General features: G+C 33.7%; 3 protein-coding genes across 9 annotated transcripts; 1 reads left to right on the forward strand and 2 right to left on the reverse strand.

Moving 5' to 3' along the window:
* Positions 1-3,095: 3,095 nt before the first annotated feature.
* Positions 3,096-13,155, reverse strand: Top1 (DNA topoisomerase 1). Of its 3 annotated transcripts, none has more exons than XM_018462052.1 (12): positions 12,781-13,155; positions 10,673-10,730; positions 9,045-9,417; positions 8,642-8,970; positions 8,441-8,568; positions 8,166-8,366; positions 7,903-8,082; positions 7,722-7,816; positions 5,842-6,815; positions 5,024-5,474; positions 4,498-4,647; positions 3,096-3,762 (listed from the first exon to the last, which is right to left on the reverse strand). In XM_018462052.1, the coding sequence occupies exons 3-12, from the start codon at positions 9,401-9,403 to the stop codon at positions 3,660-3,662; spliced, it is 2,970 nt and encodes a 989-aa protein (XP_018317554.1). In that variant the 5' UTR covers positions 9,404-9,417; positions 10,673-10,730; positions 12,781-13,155; the 3' UTR covers positions 3,096-3,659. The 3 variants fall into 3 exon arrangements, with proteins under 3 accessions (XP_018317554.1, XP_018317546.1, XP_018317537.1); XM_018462044.1 differs by lacking the exon at positions 12,781-13,155 and adding an exon at positions 11,017-11,475 and having other exon boundaries at positions 7,903-8,067; XM_018462035.1 differs by lacking the exon at positions 12,781-13,155 and adding an exon at positions 11,017-11,475.
* Positions 13,156-14,143: 988 nt separating this feature from the next.
* Positions 14,144-18,097, reverse strand: Rnmt (RNA guanine-7 methyltransferase). Of its 2 annotated transcripts, none has more exons than XM_018461768.1 (8): positions 17,809-18,097; positions 17,288-17,444; positions 16,590-16,791; positions 15,733-15,992; positions 15,454-15,635; positions 15,155-15,367; positions 14,558-14,766; positions 14,144-14,451 (listed from the first exon to the last, which is right to left on the reverse strand). In XM_018461768.1, exons 1-8 carry the CDS (start codon positions 17,865-17,867, stop codon positions 14,372-14,374), a joined length of 1,362 nt encoding a protein of 453 aa, XP_018317270.1. In that variant the 5' UTR covers positions 17,868-18,097; the 3' UTR covers positions 14,144-14,371. The 2 variants fall into 2 exon arrangements, with proteins under 2 accessions (XP_018317270.1, XP_018317279.1); XM_018461777.1 differs by having other exon boundaries at positions 18,008-18,095.
* A 1,963-nt stretch (positions 18,098-20,060) lies between these two features.
* On the forward strand, positions 20,061-25,812 carry LOC108731442 (uncharacterized). 4 transcript variants are annotated; one of them, XM_018461795.1, is made up of 6 exons: positions 20,061-20,206; positions 20,297-20,396; positions 20,455-20,676; positions 20,865-21,351; positions 24,430-24,579; positions 24,877-25,812. In XM_018461795.1, exons 4-6 carry the CDS (start codon positions 20,995-20,997, stop codon positions 25,168-25,170), a joined length of 801 nt encoding a protein of 266 aa, XP_018317297.1. In that variant the 5' UTR covers positions 20,061-20,206; positions 20,297-20,396; positions 20,455-20,676; positions 20,865-20,994; the 3' UTR covers positions 25,171-25,812. The 4 variants fall into 4 exon arrangements, with proteins under 4 accessions (XP_018317297.1, XP_018317290.1, XP_018317312.1 ...); XM_018461788.1 differs by having other exon boundaries at positions 20,504-20,676; XM_018461810.1 differs by having other exon boundaries at positions 20,504-20,676; positions 24,880-25,812.
* Positions 25,813-27,966: the final 2,154 nt, after the last annotated feature.

Raw genomic sequence — 27,966 nt, forward strand, 5'->3', positions numbered from 1 at the left:
TATGTAAATTTAAGAATTTTTCACAATTTCTATATATAATTTTATAAATTCTTAAAAATTCTTTATCTTTCAGAGTTTAAATATTTTATAGAATTCTTTATATATATGAATTTCTGAAATATCCTAAAATTTCTCATTTTATGATAGCTAAAGAAAACTTAACAAAACTTTGAAGAAGCATAAGGTTTTTTTTTTAGAAATCTTTACAAATTTAAAACGTGAAAAATTCTTAAAATGTGGGACATTACGAGAATTTTTTTCATCAGGACGTTGATTCAACAATAATCTTAATCATTAGAGGGCTGTAGGAATTTTTCTCTTAAATTGTGAAAACTTCGCTCTAAGAAAAAAATATTATATATGTTTAAAACTTAATAGACATTAACTTCGAGACTTCACAACGGCCCTCTTAAAGATTAATGATACAAATATTTGTTCCATTAAAAACAAGAGTACGATATGTTGGATTAACAAGATTAGTTCTAATTAGATCCGGTCAGTAATAAGTGCAGTGAGCCTTTTGCTCTGAGCTGTGATATTAATTCGCTTTAACAATAAGCTTCTAAACTTTCCAGCTGCGATCTGGCCAGCTCGCTTAAAGTTTAGGAACTAAGACTTAAAGTCATGCTTTTATAAAATAAAACAAAACATTACAGTTTAGCTTGGAGTGAAAGGCCGAAGGCTTGCTACATCTATTGTGGATCGGATCTCAAAGCTTTAATTAATACATCTTTCTTTTCGTGTACGCGCGAGAAAAAAATAAATGATGAACAGATTCGCCGATGTCGGGGACGTCTTTCTCTTTCAATGATAAGGCGTAAAAATCTGCGTCTCCGGAACGTAATCCGGAGCGTCTCGTGTACCCTCTTACGTATAAATATATGCGTATATATCTACGTGTGTATCTTATAATTAACTAGTAGTACTTATGCATATGATTCGCGCACGTAACATAAGTAACGCGTTGCATCCCGACCGATAGATAGCCGAGTACGACTCGCGTTTTTCCTATTAAGCGTCGAATTCTTAAATACGTATCCTTGACCGATCGAGAATGGGCAGCGCCTCGTCGTATGTACAAATTCAACAGAAATGATTTTTTTTTCCTATGAAAGAATCGCGATGAGTTGAATTCGGCCTGGTTCGTCTACACTCAGAGAAAACGATGGTAGCAAATTTTAAAGGTGACAACTGTACAAGTTTTATATGTAGAATTAATGTGTGTGTGTGTGTGTATATATATATATATATATATACAGTTGAATAAATCAATATTCATAATGAATAAGTTGCAATGACTATAAAATAATGTATTTGATTATATGTACATTAATTCTAGAACTTGTATAATTCTTACTTTTATAATTGCTATCACTCTCTTTCTGTTCATTTTTACAAAAAAAATTTGCAGATTAACTTCAATCTCTCGATTTAATTTATTTATCATTTTCTGATTCTTACAATCAGATAAAAAGTAAGTTAAACCGAGGTTGAAGTTAATTCACATCAATGAAATGGGCGTAGCACGAGGCGGATCCGAATTAAAGGGACGAAGATTAAAAATTAGTTATAGCGCGCGAATTACAGACAATGATACTTTTTTTACTTCATTTTCGAGACACGCCGTCGCACAATGAGATACAATTATGTAGATCACGTAGGTCGGTCACTAAGATTTTTTTCTATCCGAACAGAATCTCGCAGGTCCTGCAGATCTCCGTAAATCCGACGCCAATTTTGTAATTTTTACAAGGCAATTTCCACTCGCTTTAGCCTCGTAATGTAAAAAATTCGCGGAGAACGAAAGCAAGAGGATAGGGGTCATGACGAATAAAATTTTTCCTAGATAAATACGTTCGTACGTATCTTATGTATTATTTAAGCACAAGCGCCAGAATTGTCTCGCGATTCGATCATGAAAATGGAAAAGCTTGACGTTTTAATGCTTATCGTCAAATGAGTAAAATATATGTGTATGTATATATACATATAAATACATATAATTCGTACATGAATATAATTATATATACTTACATTTATTAGATATATATATATATAATATATAGAATATATTAATATATATATATTTTGCATGAAATATATTACGAGGAACGGGAAGTTACTTCCCACTCCTACATATTATATAGATATAGAATATATATATATGTATATATAACATACACGCGTGTATGTGTGCCTAGTAACCCTTCCGCTCGGCACCGAGCAAGGTCCGCGCGATTAATATATATATATTTTGCATAAAATATATTACGATGAACGGGAAGTTACTTCCCACTCCTACATATTATATAGATATAGAATATATATATATGTATATATAACATACACGCGTGTATGTGTGCCTAGTAACCCTTCCGCTCGGCACCGAGCAAGGTCCGCGCGGATGTGCAAATAACGTTAAGAAATTAAAGGATACATTTTGTCGTTTATTTTTATAGCCTAAAGACATCATCTTATAAAACATAAATCGCTAAAGCGATGTAATTCACTTAAATATATATTTATATATTTCGGCATTTCTTTATACTATTGAGTTTCTTGAAGGGGTTGGGGTGAGGGGTTGGGTAGGGTGAACCACGATCTGGCGAAAATTTGCTAGTTACACTTTTTCTTTCATTTATATATCAAAAGAGGAGTGCACAATATCGAATACGTTCTACGAATACATATATGTATGTCTTCGACATGATGCTGTAAAATGTAAACGTGATACTCGATGAAATGACATTATCATACATTTATGAGAGAAACAAGTGCATTATGCGTGTTTATGCTCGTTAAAGGGAAATACAAAATTCATCAGCTGCCTACACCGAATTGGTTTCTTTCGCTTCCTTTCCCTTCCTCTTCTTCCTTCTCTTTTTTTCTTTTCTAATATCGACACAATCGGAAACGATATCCGCAACTCACTCGTACGAATGTGTCCTACATATATACAATAGCGCAGTTATAGCTTTCTCGCATGCCGAAGTCGGCCGTTCGATTCCTTATACTTTTAGCAAAATTCAATCCCTGCCTCTCGTGTATGCCGTCACAAATGTGAAGTCTTTTTTTTCCCCGCAATTCATTTTTTGCTAGTTTCTTACGCCATAGTCAGAATGAATTTCTACCTAAACGAAATAAAAATGTTTCTCCCTCGCACAGAAGATAACCTGCAATTCGTGCGGCAACCATCCTTTCAATTATCATCCCTATAAATTATCACTTCTGAGTGCCTTGTACAAATCAGCACGTAGACGAACAAGCTAGCGATGTAAATAGAAAGCATTTTACCCATGGCAAAACGCGTACGATCGGTCTAAGACAAGCTTGTCGAATCCGCGTACTGCATTCAGTTAATCACTTTAAATATATCAATCGCATTGTTTAATACGCACGCGATGCACATCATCCTATAGAAAATATGTTCCCACACTCTCACATTTCTATCGCGTAAGTGTAAAAAATTTTCCATACTGTTTACACTGTTCTTTTTTTCTTCTTTTTTTTTCATTCTCTTTGTCTTACTTTAAGTCTCCTGGCTGCTCGTTAGAACGTAAAATTCACTAGATACATCGTCAGCAGGAGATGCACTCCTCTCATGGACCGGTATGCATTGGCCTTGACGACGATGATAATGACGATGACGATCCGCGGGGTTAAAACACATAGTCCGGACCGGCCATGTCTATTGCCCATCGGAACTTATCCCTCTGAGTCTTGTTATAGATCTTCTCGATTGGGACGTTATGCTTTTTGCACCTGAAAAAAAAAAAATTGTAGACATGTGAAAAAAGGAATAGTGCGTGAAATAAATACTAATCATGATTGGGGGGGGGGGTTCAACTTCTGTCCAGAATTTTCTATCTTTCCAAGAAATAACGGAGTACCGAATTCACATATTTCTCGTAGGGAGTTTCCTTTGCTATAGAATTGGAGCGGTCCGAAGGCCACAGTAATTATAGAATAGTAACAAAGAAAACATGAAAAGAGTTGAATGTGCAGGTTCGAGCAGAGCTGTTTATCAAGTCTTCAGAAATCTTACAGCATTTGCAAGTCTAATTTGGTAACATGTTTTCAAATCTCAAATATAAGCGCAAAATGACTGAGAGGAAATTGACGATCTTTATCGAGCGGTGATTTCGACATAATCCAAAAACTTCTGCAGGTATAGCATCGTTGCTATATCGATAAAAGAAGAGTATAAAGGAGGAGTATACAGAAAAAGAAATCTAAATTGTAGGACAAAGTAAGGCATACAGTCACTTAGTATCGATTATTGAAATTCTGGAGGGAAATTGAACCGTCTATTTTTCAGGAAGGAATTATTTAAGATATCATAGTATCTTAGCAAAAAGAATGTCAACTATAGTAAATAAAATATGCAAGAATAAACATTGTGAATATATGAAATTAAAAAAACTGAAGAATATAAAATAATAAAATTAAAATTTATGAAAAACAAAAAAATTAGACAAAAATATTAAATCTACTTACCATGCAACAGAAATTCTAGGATCAAGATAATTCAATTTGGAGGTACTCAGCGCAATCTCTTTATTCTCTTCTCGGTCAGTTGCCTGAACTTCCAGCTTGGTCAATTGATCCTTCAATCTCTCTAGTTGTTTCTTCTTTTTTTCATATGTTCTATAAAAACATTAAGAGCAATCAATTTATGCACGCGAGCTGCATAAATTAATATAACATATAATGATATAACAAATAACGATATAAACATGAGTTATGTATAAAGTCAGTTTTCTTATTTAACTGTTAAAGAGAAAAGAAGTAATTTTAAATTAGACAAAGAATTTAAATTTATCGAGTATAAAATAGCATTTATATACATAAATACCATTTAAACTAAAATTATAAAGTTTTTATGTGCCCATAATGTGCAAAATTCATAATAATTAAATTTAAATTATCAAATACCTTACTTTATAAATAAATTATTATTAATCTAAAAATTTCATTATAAATTTATTTTATGTATGCAAAATGTAAATAAAAGATAACGTACACTTTTTCCTTTACTGAGCCGTGTTTCGCATCTCGTTTAGCGTCCTTTACTTGCTGCTCACACTCGGCTATCACTGCTTTCTTCGTGTCAATCTTCACCTTTAGATTCTCCATGGATTTTGCGTGTGTTTTCGGAACTGAACGCTGATGGTTACACAATATGGCAACGGCGCGATTGGCTCGATTGTATGAGAGAATCTTCTCTGCCTCTGTCTCGTTCGGATCAGTTAGCTTATCAAGCTGCTGCTGCAGCGTCCACGATGCGTTGTAAGTTCTGAATACTTTAGCGGTTAGACCTTCCATCAGCTCGTTCAGATGTTTATTCATCACGGTAGTATTGAGACGATCAAACAAATCGTCTCCAGGCGATTTATTTTCCATGAAGAGCTGCAGATTCTTAAAAACGCGCTTCTCTACTGGCACCTCGTTGTAATATCGAATGGAATCTTTACCTGCGGGATTAATTAATTCTATAGAAATCACGTAATTAAATTGTATTATAATGTTATGAAATAGAAAAAAAATGCTTTTTAATCCTTTGGTTTCATTGTAATACCCAGCTTTCCTTTTCTGATGATTTTCCAATATTTTTTTCATTGCTTATAACTTTTTATTAATAAAGTTACATACATTTGTGTGGTACTGTTAACGTCTAGCATTTTGATTAAAAAAATTCTTTGCAATATATTTATTTTCGTGAAAGTCATAAGCAATCAAAATAGATTGGCCTACCTAAATGTATCGTTTCCGTAATGCGGCACGGAAGGATTAATTATAAATACATATTATGTATGAAAATTGCAATAATCCAATTATTACCTAAGAAATCAAACACGACGACATATTCCTTGCCGTCCCTCACTTCATGCAGCTTGATATGCTCCACTCGTAATGAGCAACAGCCTACAGTGTCCGCCTGATCCTCATCCTTCTCATTACCGGCTCTGAGCGCCAGTCTGTCAATGAAATACAGAGCGACAGCTCGTTGTCTGATACGCATTTCCTTACTTTTCCAGTCGTCTCGATACTCCGCGCGAATTTTGTCAATCGACTTCGCCAGCTTCCGCGCCGTCTCGTACTTCTGCCAATCTTTCTCGCCCTTGAGCTTGCTGGATGGATTCAGCATCACATACTTCACCTGGCCCTGAATGTTCTCCGTCCAGGAAGCCAGCCATGTTACATTCGAATCATGTCGCACCTCCTTCCACTTGTGACCGGCCGGGGGTTTCGGTATATTCGAATCCTTCGAACAGTTGATGAGCACATCCTCCGGCAGCACTCGCTTCTTCAACTTGCCCATCTTGGGATGTTCGCCGCGACCTCTAAACAATCCGGGTGGCTCAATCTTGAAGTTACCGATCTTTTCCTTATGGCCGTCAATACTGCAGAAACCATATTCTTTCTGTATCTCCTCATTTTTCTCTTTGATCTTCAACTTCTCCTCCTTAGTCATGGCTTTGCGCTCTTCACTCTTTTGCACGAAGTACGCGTGCATCTCCTTGAAATTGCATTTGAACAGATCAGTGATTTTGGCACGCTCCGACTCAGTCATCACCTCTCGCCAGTCATGGAAAAAGTTGTTGTTGAAAGCAGACTTGGTTGTGTAGTCATGATCGAGCATCCGCGCATAAAAGGTTGCAACCTCCTCTGTCTCCTCACTCAGCTTCATCTCTTTGCCATTATAGTAAAACTTTATGGAAGGAGGTAAGGGTTCATAGGGTGGCGCAAATACTGGTCCTTTGTGTTCCAAAAAATACCATTTCGTCCCATCGCTTTTCTTCTCTTCCTCCCACCTAAATTTAACATTATATTATCTTAAATATTAATTTATAATAATTATAGAACTATTAATTATATTGTAATTATATTAATATAAAGGCAAGTTTTCATCCTTAAATTTTGTTAAATAATACATGAAGAAATTGTATTTAAATCTCAAGACGGAGCGTTATGAAAGTAGGAGAAAATAGAAAATATCAAATTTCCATATTGGATTTGAATCAATGTGACTAAAACTTAACCTCAAAATCGACGGATCCGTTTTTGTTTTATAAATAACATAATTGAGGTGGCCTCCAAGACTGACTAAACATCTCATTGAGAATTGAATTATTATGCTTCTCACAAGGCTCTGCATTACATTCACCTATCATTCATATCTTTTACTCGAAAATAAAGGTAGATTCGAGAGTCATAGGAAAAAACATAGGTTATAATACCATATGTGAAGAAATGTTATATCCAATTTTTTAGGGACTTTTATCTCTGGGAGATAAATACTCCTATTGGTTACTGAATGTATTCTTATACAAAATTCACAAATATTCTCTCTAATAGGAGAATGTGTTTCCTAGGGACTTACGATCATGGTACTTTTATCCCTAGGAATCAGATCTACTTATTGGATGTTAAAGCAGAGTGAATCCTACATTAATATCCATTTCTATCAATGTAGTTTAATTTTAATCTTGGTTTAACTCTTCATCTTTTTCTAGTTCTAAGAATTAAAAAAAGGTGAAGAATAATTTAAACTGATTAAAATTAATCTATATTGGTAAAAACGGACATTAAAACTAGAAAATGTAATTTAAATCGTGATTAAAATTAATTTAAAGTAACAAAAAAATAACTAAAGTAAAAATTAAGGAAGAACACATTGATATATGATTAATTAAGCGGAAAACTTTGAGTGTCCATACCATTTCCAAACTTCCTGCTGCTCCTCCTCTTGCTTCTTCTTCCTCGGGCTTCCTTCGCCTTCTGTTTTCACCTTTGTGTTCCTCTTCTTTGGTTTCTACAAGACAAACACGGTACGAAACATACTGTTCTACGATCTATATTTAAATTAATTTGAAAGAAGTGTTAAGAAAAATTTAGTACCGGTGTATCTTCAGGCTCGGCATCGTAATCATCATCATCATCCGCATGTTTTCGTTTCTTCTTCTTGGTCTTCTGATTAGTAGCTTTCTTGGCTTTTTTGCGCGCTGATAGTGGAACGTCTTCATCTTCGTCCGACTCGATTTTTCTCTTCACATTTGGTGATACCTTAGATCTCGAAGACTGTATCAATATATTTAATGAAAAAGGCCTAAATTAAATAATTATCGAAAATAAAAAACAAAATTGCAAAAAACAAAATTTACCAATGGTTTAACCTCTTCTTCCGAGTCATTTTCCGTCTTTATGGTCGTATTGTGGAGATCCGACAGCCTGGTGTCATTTCCATCCGTCGAATCCATACTAGCATTCTCCTTAATCGGTTCTTCATCATCGTCCTCCTTGATATAAAGCGGTCGCTCACCACCGCTGTCGTCATCATCATCAAATTCTTGCGTCATGGGTTCCTGAGGAAAGAATCCATATTAGTATTTCGCTTTATATTTATTCCCCAAAACGTTAACCGCAAACGAAATCTTACCTCCTTTATCTCAGGCTTGATTTCTATGTTGTAATATCCTTCACTTGAGTGATTCATCTTCACGTTCGGTTCTTCCTTTACTTTAATCTCCTCCTTATCCTTCTTCTCCTTTTCCTCGCGATGCTTGGCTGCATTTGATCACGAAAGATTAAAAATGGAAAATAAATATTTATGTAAATAATTTTAAATATTTCTGCTTACATTTGTCCTTATCATGGCGATGGCGATCTTTGTCTTTATCATGACGATGCTTATCTTTGCTGGATGAACTTTCTCGGTGCTTGTCCTTATCTTTTTCTGAAGAACGATGCTTCTCACTCGAAGAGTGAGAAGTGGAATGTCTGTCCTTGTCCTTTTCCGACGAGTGCTTCTTGCTATCCTTGTCCTTCGAGATACTGCGGTCCTTATCTTTATCGCGCGAGCTAGAGTTCAAGGAACTACTGTGTCTATGCCTATCTTTATCCTTGCTCTTCGAGTCCTTGTCTTTATCTTTGCTCGAGCTGTCCTTGTCCTTAGAACTGCTGTGATGCCTAGCAAAAATATATCGTAATCAGATAAATATCACACCATTAGATAATATTTTAAGGGAAACTTTTATATTTACCTGTCTTTATCTTTGGAGCTCGAGCTCGATTTGTGATGATGTTCCTTGTCCCTGGTTTTATCCTTTTCCTTATCCTTGCTGGATGAACTGCTACTCTTATGCTCCTTGTCTTTATTAGACGACGAACTCTTTCTATCCTTGTCTTTACTATTGCTACCATCATGCTTCTCCTTGTCCTTAACAGAACTGGAGCTATGTCTGTGTTTGTCCTTGTCCTTATCCCTGTGTTCGCTTTTATGATTTCTCTCCTTGTCTTTACTCCGATCTTTGTCTTTGTGATCCGATTTGTGAGATCGCTCTCTGTCCTTGTCTCTGTGTTCTGATTTGTGTTCCCTTTTCTTGTCGAAACCATTGGACATGCCATTGATATGGTCTAGGAAATTTAAATGTCTAATTGAAGTTTACAGTAAACACATGAAATTCATCATTAATTTCAAAATAATTCTGTCTATTAAAAATTATGAGGTATATAAAGTTTAATATAATGAAACAAAATAAATGTTAATTTAATGGTACCTAAAATATAATAACAAAATAAGGAATAAAACTATGAATAAAATTCAAAGTTGAAAACATCATCTCAAGTACCAAGAATACTCTGATTTATACCTTTATACCTGTTTTTATCAATGTAAATTAACTTTAATCTCGATTCAAATTACTACTTGGAATAAATTAAACTGAGATTAAAGTTAATAAAAAAAATGAATCGATCAAAGTCAATTTCCTTCATTACCATGAAACAAAAAACTCTGATTTTTTTATGCTTTACGCATTGTGCATTATGCAAAGGTCTGTGCTTTGACTTTAATTTTTAGGCAGTGTCTACAATATGCGAAGTAAGCTTGGTTTAAGAAGTAAAAGTAAAAAATTGACCAATCACAGTCGATTATTCTTCTCACATTCGACTTTCAGTAGAGTTACAAGAAAATAAAGAATAAATTAAACATAATCTGGAAATTGAAATTAATCTGATATTGATGGAATCGAGCTTTAATTACTATTATTTGTTAAGCATTCTACAATTAGATCCTCTCAATCGCTGAAAACAATATAATCAACAAAATATGAAAAATTAAGAATCAAGTACGAAATAAGAACAATAAAAAATTAATGTAAATAAAAATAGAAAAATAGACAAAAAAAAATGACATAAACATATTTTAAAAATTAATTAGAATTAATAAACACGCATTTAATGAGATTCTTTACCAAAATGGATAAATTTTACCATAAAAAATTAACAATCAAAAATTCGCGCGATTTTTTAAAGTCTCTATCATATATAATTCATTTGTTTTGGAACTCTACTATTCTTTTCAAGCATCGCTACCCAATGATCGAAGACTGGAGAAACTTTCTCAAAGCATCCTCGAGTTCTCGCTGGAAAACTCTCGAACTTTCGAGAAGATGCAAAATTAATTCATAATTGAGTAGATACGGGAAGGGCGACTTCCGCACTAGCAGGAATCCCGCCTTCCGGCGCTTCTTCCCTGAACGGGATGAGACACGTGTTCGATTCCCCCTTTCCCCGTGATCCTCGTGAGTCCTCCGGTCGATTTTAATTCAACTATTCGCCTCCGTTCGGTCAACGCTCACCTCGTACGCGTCCGAATAAAAGAACTCACCGCTATGATTCCCGGAGACGCCGTCGCCGCCGCCGCCGCTCTCCTTGGTCTTCTTCTCCTGAAACAGACGAGCGACCGTTCAGCGCGACGGGGAAGGTCAAACGCGGGCGCGCGCGTCCGTCGACAACGGTGTTGAAAAGCCGGGGAGCCACGGGGAGCACTCTCGCGCGCGCCTCGGGGTTCGCCCGTCCGCCACGATAGGACTTAGTCGCAGACGCCATTTTGGGACTTAGAAAATTTTCGCGTCGGGCACGACGAGAGACGGACCAAGAGGCGAGAGCGCTCCCACGGGCGATTATCGCGAAAACGTGCGCCTACGTGGACGCAGAATCGCGGCCTCTTACCAGGTCCGCGTTCATTTGCGGCGTCGCCTGCTCGAGCTCCATTTCCCCGGACGCAAGAGACCTGTACACAGCGCGGCCAGCGATGGACTTGCGGCGCGAGGACTGCCGTGGTTCAGCTGCGCCGTCGACCAAGTGAGACACAAGTAGCTCCGAGAGCGGATGGCTGGGACGCGACGTACGCTTACGCACGCACAGTGAGCCTCCCGACGAGTGTGTTCGCGAATTCGCCGAGACCGTGAGAAAGATGGGAAGTAGGGAGAGAGGAGAGAGATAGGAGAGAGAGAGAGAAAGATGGAGAGACGGCACACTTTACCCTAAGCCGTCCGCAACGCGCCCGTCCCGTTCCGCGTCCGACGAACGACTATGTTCCGTGTGCGCGTCGCGACGCCGCGCAACCAGTCTAAGTGCCAAAAACGCGCTACTGCGCATGCGCCCGCTCGCCCCGCCCCCCCTCGTACTACGCGCAGCGGCCAGACGGCCGATCGCCGGGCCCGATCCGATCCGATGCGCCCCGAACCGAGCCGAGGGTGTCATTCACCGCGGCGCGAGGTCGATTGAAACCGGTACGATTCCGCAGCCGAGTTCAATACTCGATGCGCGAAGACGATTTTGCAGGGTTGTGCCGTATATTTTGAGATTATGTTTACATGGAACTTTTACGTATTGTTCACGTCAAGTTTAGACGCATCTGTTTCATGTAGACGGTACAAGCAATGTAAAATATGTAAATTGTTATAAATTGGATAATAGTAGTAGAGAAAGAAGTAAATTTTATGATTGTTAATACACCTGACTTTAGTATTGATAGGTAAAAATATTTAAGAGAGATGGAAGCTTAGTGCAGCTGTGCGGTCTACTGCAATAATAAAGAATAAAGCTTTGATGGTTTATAGGATTATTTACACAAACGATACGCAATGCCTATGGTTTACATAATTTACATCTGTTTCATGCAGACAGTACAAGCAATGTAAAATATGTAATTATTATAAATTATATAACAGAAAGAATTAAATTTTATGATTGTTGATATATCGTATAAGAAAATATGATAAATAAAAATACATAAGTGAGAGGAGAACTTTATGCAGTCTAATGCAATGAAGAAAAAGAACAAAGCTTTGATGATTAGTCAAAATATAGTTTACATCTTTTTCATTGGACAATACATGCAATATAAAATACGTAAATTATAAATTATTATAATTTGTATAACACAGAAAGAACTAATTAAATGTTATGATTATTAATATATCTGACTTTAGTATTTTAATAAATACATAAGCGAGATGGAAGCTTAATTTACTGCAATAAAGAACATAAGCTTCGATGATCTATAGATTGCTTATACAGATGACAAAAAAAATTTAGTCTACGCTACAGTTTAAATTCTTTTCCTATAAATAATACAAACAATGTAAAATATATAAATTATTATAAATTAAATAACAGTACGAAAAGAAGTAATTAAATTTCATGATTGTTAATATACGACTTGAGTACTGATAAATAAAAATATATGAGATAAAAATTTTAGTTCAGTGCAACGATAAAGAACATAAGTTTCAATGGCTGCATTCAGCAGAACATTTATTTTGCAACTGTTGGAAATTTTCTTCGCGTTGATTGGATTACATTTTTAGGTCTAGAGAAATGGTCCTATCTCAGATAATCATAAAACGGTTGCAAAACTGTGGCTTTCTGCTGAACGCATCCATTGATCTATAGATTGTTTACACAGATTACATGTAAAACGTAGCTTACATAGTTTACATTGTATAGAGATGTAGATTATTATTTTTTACGCACAACCCTGGGATTTTATTTCGTAGCCATAAGAAGACCGGCGACAAAATGTTCTCCAAAACGAAATTCAATCAGAATATACAGATTGTTGATCGATTCATTTTCCAATTAACAGATTCTTTTTCCTTTTTTCTTGTGGCGGGGAAGATCTTCTCGCGAAAAATAATTCTTCCAAGAAAAGGAAATTTAAAAATCCCCTTACAAAGAGAATTAATCGCCAGAGATTTCTGAGGTAAATTACAATATCGTCGGAGTGAAACGGAGAAATTATTCTAATCGTAACGCTTATAGGATGCAAGAAACGCGATAATTTTGAAATTATTTCGTACTTTTTGAAAGAATAAGTTTATACGATATTCCTTGTCGAGTTACGTCAGTCGACGTAACCAACTCTTTCGTTTGGTTTAACTTCACGTTGGATCGAATTTTGCGAAGTCGTATAGAACTATACGTTCGATTCATAGTGAAATTGTCTTATGAATAATTCCACCATGCATTCGATTCTTATCAATTGCAATTCACTACTTTCGAAGCATCGGCGCGAGAAAAATGTTGACCTTTTTTTATTCATATATTCGAAAGAGTGATTTTCCGCAGCGGAATTATTTTTGTGAAATATAAGCTAAAAGAATATTTACGTTTTAAAAAATAATACGTCATTCTCTCTTTTGCGTGATAATAATTTATAGCAATAATTGTACATAATTTTATTTTTAAATATATTGTAAATGTATAAAATTATAATATTATAATTATGTAATAGATAAATAATTATGATATTATAATTATATTCCAAAATTCTTAATCATGTACAGTTGTATATGTATAATTAAGAATTATATAATTTTCCATTATATATATATATATAATTCTTAATTTAAAATACATGATTCATTTTCCGTGTTGCGAGCTGATTATCTATAATCCACTCAATTAGGAAATTAACATTCCTGTATCCAGGATCTTATAGTTCCTGACATCTAAATCATTCATGTTATACTGAAAAATTTCTTGCGACTTGAAAGAATAGAATTTCAGTAACGACGGAAAAAAAATTGTTTTCCAATGATTGACCCTTCAATGTTATATGTTATACGTTTTACTATACCTGTGACGTTGTCATTGGTGCAACATTCAATTCAACTTTGATTGCTTATAACTTTTATAAAATTATAAACATATTGTAACAAATTTTTTTCACCAAGCATTAATAAATACAATGGTATCAAGAGCAGGTGTATCTTGATTAGTAAAAAAAAAGCTATAAGTAATAAAGTAAATAGAAGTTTCAAAAAAGCACTTTTTAAAAAAAAAAGTCTGATACGCCATATTGAGAGTGGCATTGAAGGGTTAAGCTCTTTTAGCAGTTTTTACATGATTGTCAGCTCTATAAACGCAGCTCTATAGCCCTACTGGTATCACACGGATGATATCGTCCTACCATAAGTTACATTACAGTAACAAATAAAATTGTTTGTACAATATAAAATCAGCAGCATCAGTAAATCGTTCTTTGCTTCAGTTTTCGTGTTTTTCTTTATACGAAACTTTATAATTTGATATACTCTGGCTTTCCTTCGCTATTCCAAATCGTCTTCATTTTTCGAAACGAAAATACTGCATACAATGCTGTAAAGATTCATTTAATAAATTGGATTTGTTTAGAATTTTTATATTTTTTTCATATATATATTTTCAAATTTTCTTTATCTTTAGTTAGAATTCTTGTACTCACAAGTAACTTCCCATTCCGATTGCGAGAGAGTGCCAATTTTACGATGATTCGCCGGTAGATTCTGCATATATTCGACAGCATGATGATAGTCTCGCTCTGGATCGCCGAGCAGAGGCGCTTCGTGATACGGCGGATAAGTTTCTAGTGCCTGCATATTTCCTAGAAGAGATCTGCCCTCGTTTTTGAAACGCTCGTAGAAATCTTCGAACCTGAATATAAAAAGAATTTTTCGAGATAATAATTTTAACTAGAAAAAATAATGTCTTCAAATATCAATATCTATTTCTGATATTCGCGGATCCAATGTATTTTAATTAATGTACCTTTGCTTAAAATTAACATAATTTACTTTTGCTTATAATCTTTTTTTCATTTTAAAGGTCAAAATCTGAGAAATAGGATCATATAACTTAATATTATCTAAGATTATGAAAAACACTCGTAATAAATAATTTTTCACACTGTAGTTGAAAAAAATGTCCATTAGCCCTGCGAATATCAATTAGGATTAAATTAATATGATACATGCAATAGCTTTTTATAATTATTTGCTAAAATAACGATTAAAGATTTAAGTCGATGTACTTTTTCTCTTACCTTTCAAACGATATTAATTCGAGACCGTATTTCAGAGCCAACTTGCACAAAGTGGGCAGATGCACCAGGAATTCCGGACAATCAACCACACCGTCCAGATGAAAATTGTACTTTGCGCCAAAGAACGGCGGTTTAGTTTTGTCCTCGCTTAAAAATTCAACATTGTACACATCGTTGCCGAACTTATGACCGTCGCAATTTTGCCACCTAGAACTGCGTTGCCAAAAAGAAGATAAGCGTGTGTGCGTATTATCTATTAGAGAGAAATATAAAAAAATAAAAGAGGAAGAGAAACGCACACTAAATCGTAAGCGTCTGGAATGGTTCCAATGAAGTAGCCACCGGGCTTGAGACTCTCACTAGCGTTCCGAATCATGCATTCCGCTTGTGATAGAGATTCGAAGCTGTAGTGAAAAGCGAACTGGCAGCTAACAAAGTCCAACTGCATGCTGGGATCCGTGAACTTTTCCCTCAAACGGACCTGCAACATTCCTGATTAACAAAATTCCATTGACAAGTGCGTTTCTTGCAAATGGAATTTTTGTGTAGCATTTAAAAATGAAATAGGTATCCTCCACCTTTGTACAATCAGCTGTTATAAACTCCGCGCTGAAAATGGGAGCAAAACCTCTGTCTTTGGAACCTTTCTTATTCACCATGTCATTGTACCGTTGTTGACACTGTTCCAGCGACACTTGCGCTATATCCGCGCAAATTAAATGTGAAATATTGGCCTTTTTCCACTTGAGAAGGTCTCCGCCCTTACCACAGCACATGTCCAGAACTTTAAGCGAAGCGCCGAAACTTTTGCCTTGTCTTACTTTGACTACGTATTCATCTGATAAATAATATGAGGATAAACTTATTCATTGCAAGAACTGATTATTCAAAAATACAATTAAAAAATTAACATAAAATCACACACACAATAATAAGATCAATAATAAGCCAGTTTTAAGTCGAAATTCAATTTTTTCTCAAATCATTAAAAATAGCCCAAATTAAACCAAATATTTATTTCTACTTTCAAACTTTATAATTATATTTATAATTATGATTATTTCTAAGGTATTGGATAGCTTAATAGTAATCATCTATCAAACAAAAGATTCGGGTTTGATTCCTAATTTTGTTACCTCACACACGTTATAAGAAATTTTAAGCTATTATAATTCCGTTGTATTAAACAAGAACATCTAAAATTATAAATAGGAAAAATCCAAAATAACTTGGTAACATATTGCGATACTTTTTAAAAAATACAATAAGAGCTCAACAGTTTAAATTGTAATACTGCTAATTAGTACCACAATCAATGATTAAAAAGAATTGGAATTATATATCTGAAATAATGCAATTACAGATAGGCTCTTATTGGTCCTTTTTTCATTACGTTGTGACAACATTTAGACAGTAGCTAAAGATCAATACTTACTTATAAGCATGCTTTTAATCCAGTTGTTAAAATTCCTCATATATACAATGCGACTTTGATTTCTCTGTGAGAGGCCCTTTTCCTCAAGCGCATTGTAATGGTCGGCTACCAAAACTGTATTGTCAAGGCTCCTGTTTGCATCAGTCGCATCCTTATTTTTTTCGTTGCTTCCGGTCGTTAAATCTGAGGGAACGTTTGTACTCTGCAACAGAAAATATATTAGCACTAATTAGTAGTATTCATAGTCCAATTTTACATTTAAGATCATCTTCAGTATAATCTCAAGACGTTTTGAGTACATAACAAGAAATTTTTCTAGAATTTGTTGAAGTATATTTTAAGAAATTATCAAAAAGTATTCTTAGTTAAAAATAACTGTTATTTAAAAGAAAAAAATTAATGGTGTAATCACTTTTTTTGCAACAGAATGATATTTTTCTGTGTATTAAAATAAATACAGTATTCATTCATTTTTATACAATTTATGTTATATATTTTCTTGAAATTAGCGCCTTTTCAACATCTATTAAATAGGTTTCACAGTGTCGGTAACTATATTAACAGATTTTGGCATCGGCTCTGAACTTTTAAGACTACCTATAACCAGATTTAACTATGATTTAAGACTCCTTGAATATATGATCTAATAAACACTGCTTTTTGCAATCAAGGCAGTAATATATGGTTAAGACACGTACAGCAGATGAGGCATCTTCTTCAGCATCATGCTTTGCTACTTTGGACGGTCGTTCGCGATCTGGCGACCGCTTGTGTTTCCTACTTTGAGGGCTCTCTACATTTGTATCCTTACTCGTCTCTGACTTCGCTGAAGTGCCAGAGGACGTTTCTGTCTCGCTGAAAGTTACAATTCGTTCTTTTAGCTTTACATTATCCAAAATATTATTCAAAATGAAACTGACTCTACATTGTATGATGAAATTAAGTGATTAATTGATATTTTCATAAAACCCTGAAGTGAAAGTTTAAGTCTATAAATAAGACTATAGTTTAAAACTATAGATATACGTTCGCCAATGACTTTATAAAATCAGAACGTCGCATTTTATTTCTGGGGGAAAAAAAAAAAACAAAGAAGACATTGGGAGCCGATTAAATTTAATGTTGTAAGGATTCAGAAATACTTAATTCGAATGAAAGGAAAATGTACTACTGCTATATATAGCGCTACATCGCGTTGAAGCGCGAGGACGAGAAATACCTCTTGTGCTGCTCCTTTTCCTCGTACTCCGTTTTATTCTCCGCGGCAAGTGCCGACATGTCGACGGCGCGGCGATACGAATTGTGAGTAAAAGGATGCGGGTTACAATGTGGGAAGTCGTTCAGACTATTCAAAACGTGAGGACTGCTACTGGTTCATCACTGTACATGCCAGATTCGGGAACGCAAGCAAACCTCACCTCATACCGACGTTGGCCGCAAATGCCGCAAAATACGCCACGAAAAGCGTCGCAGTGACGCCAACGGAGGGATTTTTCACGCATGCGCTGCAGCGCGAGCATCAGGTGACGTCCAGTAGCGTACGCATCTTGCTGAAATTTAAGGCACCAGATCCACATAAAAAGAGGGATTAAAATGTCAACAAGAAATAGTAAGCCTTTTAATATTTATTAAAAATTTTATAAAAAATTAATAATAGACCTATTAATGAAACAACGCAATTTATTTAATTGTCATAAATAGCTGTAATAAAAGTTTATTATTTAAATTGAATGAGTGAATTTATTCGTGTTCGAGTTAATATAATTTTAAAAAAGCCACTTTTTTCAAATTGGAAAAAATCGGAAAATTTCGGTTTTTTCCCGAAAAATTACTGTTTTTGCTGTGTAAAAGACATAGTAAGTAACTTTTAAATTCCTTTATAAAATTAATGCGATCTATGAAATTATGTAGCATTATTCTTATTAAAATTTTTTAGTCATCCTTCTATTTTTATAGTAAAACCTAATCTAACCTTCCTTTAGTACATGATTTAAGTAGACAGATTTTTAACTTTAGTTTGCCACACTCCAGTCTAATAAACTCCTGAAGTGTCTCTTTATAGTTTTTTTTTTTAATATTTTGTTACAAATTCAGTTTAAATCCAAATTATTTTCTAGACCTACTATTATCATATAAACATGATGTTTGGACTCTATATTTTTAATTCTTACATTAATGGTGCAATAGTGTATGTTTTGTATGTTTTATTGAATACATAATAGACCTGTTCTTTTTGGCTGAACTTTTGCACCAGTTCATCTTTCTTCCTCTTCTTTCCTCCTGGGTATCGATCCCAGGGTATGAAACGTTTTTCCTAGGATAAAAAGTGAAAAGTGAAAAATTTCTCCATTAACTTCAATGGTTAAAATTTTCACTTTTCACATTCCATTCTAGGGATAAAGTTTCATGATTGATACCCTGGAGAGAAAAGGAAGAAAGATGAACTGGTGCAAAAGTTCAACCAAAAAGAACAGGCCTATGGTGTAAGAAGAGAAGGTGAACCAACGCGCTGCCAAGCAATAAGACAGCCAATCAGATTTCTGCCCAAAATGCGGCACGAAATTCAAACACTGAATTGATATAGTATATGATAAAAGCTGAAAGAGAATTAAAACTTATAAATATATAATACGAAAATAATATTACCTTGAAATAAATAAAAATATGTAATAAAAAGTAAAATTATTAAGTAAAATTATTTAAGTAAAATTATTTAATTTTTTTTAAGAATTAAATCAATACTTCGAAATGTTTATTTAATGTTCATAGCTTACTGGGGCTTAATAAAAACTTTTTCTGCGTGCTCACGACTGCTCGTTAAGGTAACTGTCGACAGAAAGGCCTAACCTATTCACGCATCATGAAAGCAGCCATCTTGACTTTTGACATTTTGGGCAGTTTTCTGATTGGTTGAAAAGATGCGTTTCTGCGCATCGCCGGTGTTGGTTCACCTTCTCTTCTTACACCATGATTGTCACCTCAATCTTTTATAGAATTTCAAAATTTCTGTTAACTTATCTCGCTGTGTATCCTATACGCAATTATTTTCTTTACGGAAAGAACCGAGAAGCAAACGTGGTTTTACGAGAACGCGTGAATTTTTCCAAGATGAATTTTTCTACCTTTGGGAAAAAAACCGAAAAAATCCGCGGAAAAATTGGAAAAATTGCGTTTTTTTTTCGATTCTTTAAAACTATAAAAGTTAATAATTAAAATCGAATCAAGTGACATTTTATTTAAAAGACAAGTTGAAATATGACGGAACATCGATTTTACATTGCAAAATTTTTATTTTTTCTCTTCTATAAAATCAATAAGCTTTATGAAATATATGTATATTCTATGTAAAATAACGTGATTGTTTACACAGTTTATTGTTTCACTTTTTCTTCTTCAATGTGAAAGGAAAAAGGAAAGGTAAACCATGCAAGAAGTTTAACTAAAAAGAATAAACCTGGACATACATCCCTATCCAGCCATCAACAAGAAACAAGCTGACATCTTCATTCCTCAGTATCGCCAACTCTAACCAACTCCAATAGAACGTGTTGATTTACTGGTAGTAACATGTAGGTTAAAAGTATACGGCGATTTTCCAGTTTTCCCACCGCTTCGTTGTGAGTTATTTAACTACAAATAAATTAACTAAGCGAGAACTTTGCTTATTAAATCAACCAATAATGACCTGTGCGATTTTCACATTTTAGAACGTGAATGAAGCATCAACCTTCAGGATTATTTCACTGGTTATGCGCATGGATTGAAACATTGGATTCTACGGATTTATCATTGAAATATAAAAAAATGGTACGATAATTATTTATAACTGTATATTAAATCCACTCATTTATTATATTGTAAACAGATCTGTAACAACTGGACTGATACTTGAAGAAATGCTTTGTTTACTTCAGTGTAGCCACCACACACGGATAGTAGGAAAGATTAAAAAATTATCGGAAGCAATTATCGTTCGCTTACATGTTTATGGGCAACAGAGACACATATGGAGCGTTCACAGTTTCCTACTTGAACATCCCATCCTAGTGATGTACGAACGTAACCGGGTGTAGCCTTGATCGACGAGGTTGGTATTTACGCGATGCTTAATCACCTAACGCACACGTTCTCATCTATTATCTGATCTAGATTTGCCCTGTGCGACATTCTTATCTGGTCAGCTTATCTAAAATTCAATAAGACTCAAAGGATAAATAATATCACCGCGACGTTTAAGTTGCGTCAAGTCCGCAGTAAGATTTTACTCTTTTCCAGTTTATTCTAGCTGTACAAGATTCAGGCAGAACAGGATCTTTGTTTGTATACACCGTTTGCCTTGCAGAGCGGAGGCTTGGATACACAATCTGTTGTCATAGAAAGTTTCTCACAGGACTACAAGAACAAAATGGAAACGTTCGAGGCATATGACGAGTCTATGGTCACCGCAGCAAATTATCAGTGTAACATTGTCCAAACCGTGAACAATCAGGCGCCCAAGGAAGAGATAGAAGTACGGAGTAGAGAGAATCATGACACGTTGACGTTGCAACAGCAACAGACGGAGCAGATGCATCAGGTGACGCAGATCGAGTCGAATATCCAACAGAAAGCAAATACGGTTCGATTGCCCGCTTTATTGGATGGAGAGTACTTCCAGGTGATCAGGGTGGAAGACACTAACGTTACGGTACGTTGTCAGCAGTGTATGAAATTGCTCAACGGCAATCTGAAGTCCACTGGGAATTTTCTCAGTCATGTAAAGGTAATCAAATTATTAGATACTTTGATAGAACTGTCTATGCAGATTGACAGGATGATAAAGAAGCTTCTTGATGTAAAATCATGAAGATGAGAGGGGTCAGTGAAAGCTTAAGCACCGGTTATTGGTGTCTTTTATTTCTTACAAAAGGTGTTACTGTCTGGATTCGATTTTCCTTGAAATATGTTGTTAATCAAAAATTTGAGATGTGTTTTTATGTGAGTCCAATCTCAGATTTAAGAAGTGAAACAACCTCTCAAAGCTTAATGAGATGGAGACATTTTTAATACATTAGATTTTTGAAAAATCTAAATACACAGTTATCAAGTTTATAAAAAAATACATAATGTAATATGGCTCAAATTTAAAATTAAATAATAAAAACGTTGAGAAGGGCTACGAGCCAAGTAAACAACTTTAATAAATAATTTATATTAATAAACAAACGTTTTGACTCTTATCGAGTCATTATCAATGTTACATATATAAATATCGAATGATTCAATCCAATAACAAATTAACAGATTGTATGTGAAATTCAGTGGGAAAATTAAGGCCTGTTCTTTTTGGCTGAACTTTTGCACCAGTTCATCTTTCTTCCTCTTTTTTTCTCCTAGAGAGAAAAGGAAGAAAGATGAACTGGTGCAAAAGTTCAATCAAAAAGAACAGGCCTTTAGTTAACATTAAAAAGTTGAACGATTATTTAGAGATTCGGCGACTAAACCAGATGACTTCATGATGTCAGTTCGAAGTATATAAATCCCCCAATTATTAAAGTCCTTCCCAAACATGATATAACTGGATTCTTAATAGTGCAGTGCAGTAGTCAAAAGTAAAAAATTATGGAGAATACAATCAGTAATGTTAAAATATAGTATGATTAGTTTGAAGCGACATTGCGAAGAATATTAATATTAGCCAAATGTATAAATGATCATTTGTCTTTATACATTTAACTAATATTAATATTAGTAAAAGTATAGATTTCGCTCGTATTAAGCAATAGCAAGACGTAAAGAAATCAGGTCAATGATTGAGCCAATTAAGATGTATAAGTTAATTACAATTAAAACATTTATTATGTAAAATCAAATCATACGTTTCGTGACCACGAAACTTCTTCAGCAAAAAACAAAAAACCTTAATAATTAATCATGTCGCTAATATAATATTGTCGATATAGGCATAAATGCAATAAATAATGTGTGGACGCTATTATAATATTGTCATAACGTAAAACTTGTGCTAATCTTGAGCTCCTTATATGTAAAATTAATGGGAATGTTGTATATATTGATGGTCTCGATATAATTGTCTATAGTTGCATTAATTGTCAGTTTTCTAAATGGATTAGTCATCGAACTTTCGTTATTAAGCGAACATCAGATGACAATCGGAGTCAATAACTTTGTAAAAGAAAAAGAATATGATGTTAGTATACGAATAATTTTGTAAATGGAAACCAAAGACTTACATTAAATTAAATCTGAAGAGTCGTCGCAAGATCCTTCCAGCTCAGTCAAACGCACTAATTCAAATGAAAAAACAGGCACGGGGACAAACAAGAGAGAGTCAATATCCAAATTGGTTTTATTTTTCTGTTGTTAGAGACCGTAATAAATAACAATAAGATTCATCGAGACGTTCTGTATCTTTTTGTGAATTTATGCCTTTATCTTGTTCTTTAATATGCAGCATTTCTGAAATCATTCTTTTATTGTAATTATTTTTGATGTCTAAAATTTCTCAATTAAAAGTATGATTATAATTTATTATGTGTTGTGTGATAACTGTATATCTCGATGGGTTACGTTAATATTGCTTTTATGTTCTTTAATGCGAGTTTTAAGTTGTCTCTTCGTCTGTCCAACACATACGAGGTTTTGCGGTTGTTACAGTTTATTTTGCATACTACATTTTGAGTGGAAAATTTTTCAAGTTTATCCTTATATAAATTATATGTTATGTAAATAATATTATGTAAATATATTATGTAAATATATGTATATTATGTAAATTATATGATAATAATATTCTTCGCAATGTCGCTTCAAACTAATCATACTATATTTTAACATTACTGATTGTATTCTCCATAATTTTTACTTGACTACTGCACTGCGCTATTAAAAATCCAGTTATATAATGTTTATATAATGGGAAGAACTTTAATAATTGGCGGATTTATATACTTCGAACTGACATCATGAAGTCATCTGGTTTAGTCGCCGAATCTCTTACAAATAATCGTTCAACTTTTTAATGTCAGCTAATTTTACCACTGAATTTCACATACAATCTGTTAATTTGTCATTGCGTTGAACCATTTCGATATTTATATATGTAACATTGATAATAATTCGATAAAAGTCGAAATGTTTGTTTATTAATGTAAGTTATTTATTAAAGTTGTTTCTTTGGCTCATAGCCCTTCTCAACGTTTTCTTATTTAATATATTAAAAAACCATAAATATTTTGTTTAAAACATTTTTCTGTACATCTCACCGTTTCGCTGATAATTGACTATAAGCATTAACTTTAAAGGATTGTTTCATCCCTTAAATTTGAGATTGAAGAAATATAAAAATTGTGTTTCTTAAATTTTTGTACTTAACATATTTCAAAAACAATCAAATCAATTTCGAATGGTTATAACAGTTTCCTTGTTTAATTTTATTTATTATTTTGGTACTTGAGGCGGTACTTACAATTGTATAATTAATCCTTCGTCGACAGTGTGCTTATATAGATACTTTCACGTTTTGTCCACTAACTGAATCTTCGAACTTCAGTGCAGATTTTTTTTATATAGTTTGAACTGTATAAAAATTTGAAAAAATTCTTAAACAAGTCTTTATTATCACAGAAATTAATTATACTTCATTTATGTTTTACAAATTTAAATTTGTCTGTTAGAATTTACAATAAAAAAATAAACTTCAACATTGCCAGCAGAGGATTAATTATGTAGTCAGTGACTGTGCTTAAAGTCTCTCATTGGGCTTTCTTTTACTATTATAAATTACGATTTATTATTAGGTAGAGAAATCTTGATTATTTTCGTCTTGATTATTTTGCAGCGATTGCATCCCTCTTTGATGACCAAAATAAGGTGCAAATCTAGTCAGAGGAAACCCGCGATATATGTCAACTCGACGTTACCTGATAAATGCTCCGAAATAGTGCCGGGAAAGCGTGCAGCGATACAAAATAAGAAGCGCTGTAAAACGGTAAGCATTTAATTTTTGCCATGTAATTCAATTCGATCTTGCCGTCTCCTAAAAAGATTTAAAAAATAATAAGTTACTATATTAGAAAAGAGGATTAATAATTTTGGGTAGAATCTGAAGGTACACTTAAATATATGATAGATGAAAATTATTTAAGATTTATTTTAACCACATATAATACATTTACATTTCTTAAACGTTTAAATTAATTGCGTTTGGCCTTTCTCTTATCTATCTCGATTTTACATCAGTTTTTTTCTCTTTGTTATATTCTAATTAATTTAATGTATCCACAAGCAGGAGGAATGTACGGCCGAAAAGAACGAGTCTTACGAACAACATGCGGATTGGAACGACACATCGTTAATCCGGGGATCCGACGAGTCGGAATCGGCGGATCCATCCCTAAGAATATCGCATAATAATTCATTCATAATGGAGGACGAGTACGATGCAATCGGTCGCAACGTTGCCGCCAAGCTCAGGAATATGAGACTGGACCAAAGAATAATAGCTGAGAAATTGTTGAATGACATTTTATTTGAGGCTCAGCTCGGTAATCTTCACAGAGATTCGAGTATTCACGTGTGAGAATAATATGTACAACGGCTTGTGAGTCGATATTATACAGGATGTATAAAAAGTACCGGGACGGCGAAATATCTCGAAAATTAAACATTTTAGGAAAAAGTGTTTCAGATAAAAGTTGTAGGATTTCAAAAGATCTATTACTGGCGCAATAAGTTTGACCTTGGGTGGCGTCGCTAAGGTCAGTCAAGGTTACATCATAGGTCAAACTCATTGCGCCAGTAAATAGATCTTTTGAAACCCTACAACTTTTACCTGAAACACTTTTTCCTAAAATGCTTAGTTTTCGAGATATTTCGTCGTCCCGGTACTTTTTACACACCCTGTATATCTTCTAGTAAATATCGTGAAAGAACGAACTCGATTTGGCGAAAAGCGACGTGATATGATTAATACAGTTATCTGATTAATTATATAACGCGCATGTTGGTATGTGTGTGTGCGTAAAGATTGCGCGCTTATGGATGAATGGACAATTTTCGTGAATAATATTAGCGTTATAGCCTTATTGAAGGACGAATACTTTATACTTTTGTGATATATCTTTTAAACTTCTACGTGATCGTCCCGAGATCATTATATTTGGATTTTCAGATGAAGATGAAAAGTCTAATTATTCCGATGATTTCAGAACGATACACAGTATAACCATATATCGAAAGCCTATGCTTTTTTTATATATATTACAGTCAAAGCGTAAAATTTAGTAAATATATATACACTTGTATACATTTTTTTAATATCATACGTAAGATTTTAACAAAAATATCAACTGAATGTAAAATGTCTGTTGATATGCACACTGCATGCTGAAGTTAGGTGTGTATGAGTACTTTTGCTGGCAAAAGTATTCAATTCAAATTGATGCATTTTTGGTTCTGCATACTTTTCCTAAATTATGTGTGAAAATATATGCATTTACTAGTAAAGGTAAATTTCATTGTTTGTAAATACATTTACTTATCAAATTAGTATGTATATATATTGACTAGTAAATGTATACATTTACTAAATTAACACTTTGACTGCAACTATACATGTAAGTGTACAATACTGTAAATATTTCCGCGTAATGTAAAATTGTCAAATAATGAAACATGCTGCCTAAAATATTAGATTGGTACAAGGAATTTATCAGTTTTTTGAATATATTTTTTTAAATAAGATTATACATTTTTTGAAAAGCACCAAAGAATTTTTTTAGATGAGAAAAGTGTAAGGAGTGACTACTTTAATTGATCTTTAATTAAAATGGGACGCTGCTCCATACAAAACATAATAATTATTAGATATCCATTCGATATCTTCGATTAGTATTAGATTTCCATGAACATCTAATAAACATTAAACATACTCTACATATGCAATGTCCGCAACTCGAGATCTCATCAATAGGATATCTAAGCCAATGTCCACTGGACATTCACGTCATATCTAGTGGATATTTATTACAGATATCCCTTGCACATGGTGTATATATATCAGGGTTGGGTAAGTTAATGTTTTTTTTAACTGAAACTTAAAGTTAATGGCTTTACAAAATTAATACAGTTAAGTTAATATTGAATTAACTTAAGTTAAAAAAAAAAATTAGTTTCGAAAAAAATTATTTTTGAGGTCAAAATGTCCTAATTTTTCTTAAAATGAGATTAAATAACAATTACAATATAGATTATTAAGTAAATTAAATTTTTAATTTTTTTATTCACATATGATATAACGTAACTTTTTAGGTTTTTACTTTTAATAAGCCTTAAGCTATAAAAAATGGATCAATTACAGTCAAATATTCTCGCATTCGACTGTAATTCGTCAATTTTTTATGACTTAAGGCTTAAAACACCTATTGTAGATCCGGACTAAGGCTTATGGCATAAGGCATAAGTCAATTAGAGGACTGTATTAGCATCTGAAGAAATTACTTAAGATGATCTTAAAATATGAAGGAATTACGAATATACGCCCTTAGTCTTATTATATTTTATTATTTTTCTAAGGCATTTAAAAGATAAAAAAATTTTTAACTTAAAAAAAAGTTTAAAAGTTAACATTTAAAAGTAACTTAGTTAGGTTAAAATTTAATGCATTTAAAATTAACTAAGTTAAAAGTTACCAACCTTGTAACTTTTAACGTTTTAACTAGTTCCTACCCAACACTGATAATATACAGTACTGGACAAAATAAAGTACGCACGCCAAACATTTTCATTTTTATGTAAATAACTCGCCAGTCCTGGCAGATAGCATAATGATGAATGAGGTAAAAGAAAGGTATTTTAGTCTACTTTGTAATAATGATTACAAAAATTTCAAAAACAATTCGAAATCCTTTAATAGTCAAGTCCGTTACATTTATTATCAAATTTATCATGGACAAAATAAAGTACGCACAACATTGTTTATGAAAATAATAACAACTGGCGCTGTTGATGAAAGATACATAAATATATAATAACAATGAAGGATATATAAACAAATGAATAAAGCAGGTTTGTCAGTTAATAATATTGCTAAATAGAGTATAAGAATTCTTCATCAGTGAACATGGAAACCAAGCAAATTTGTTTGCAAATTCGAAAACTGATAATTCAGGATTGTCAGAAGGGGCTTTCTAATAGAAAAATCGGTCGCAAGTATAATGTAAGTAAAGGCGCAGTCCGAAAGATATGGAAAAAATTCCAGGAGTTTGGCACAGTAGCGAATAAGACAGGACGTGGACGGAAGAAAAAGACAAATCCAATCGAAGACCGCAGAATCATACGGGAAGTAAAGAAAAATTCAACTGTTACTAGTCGTGTT

This window comes from Mycetomoellerius zeteki, unplaced genomic scaffold (genome assembly GCF_001594055.1).
Source record: "Mycetomoellerius zeteki isolate Tzet28-1 unplaced genomic scaffold, Tzet1.0 scaffold101, whole genome shotgun sequence".
In the NCBI taxonomy this organism is placed as follows: domain Eukaryota; kingdom Metazoa; phylum Arthropoda; class Insecta; order Hymenoptera; family Formicidae; genus Mycetomoellerius; species Mycetomoellerius zeteki.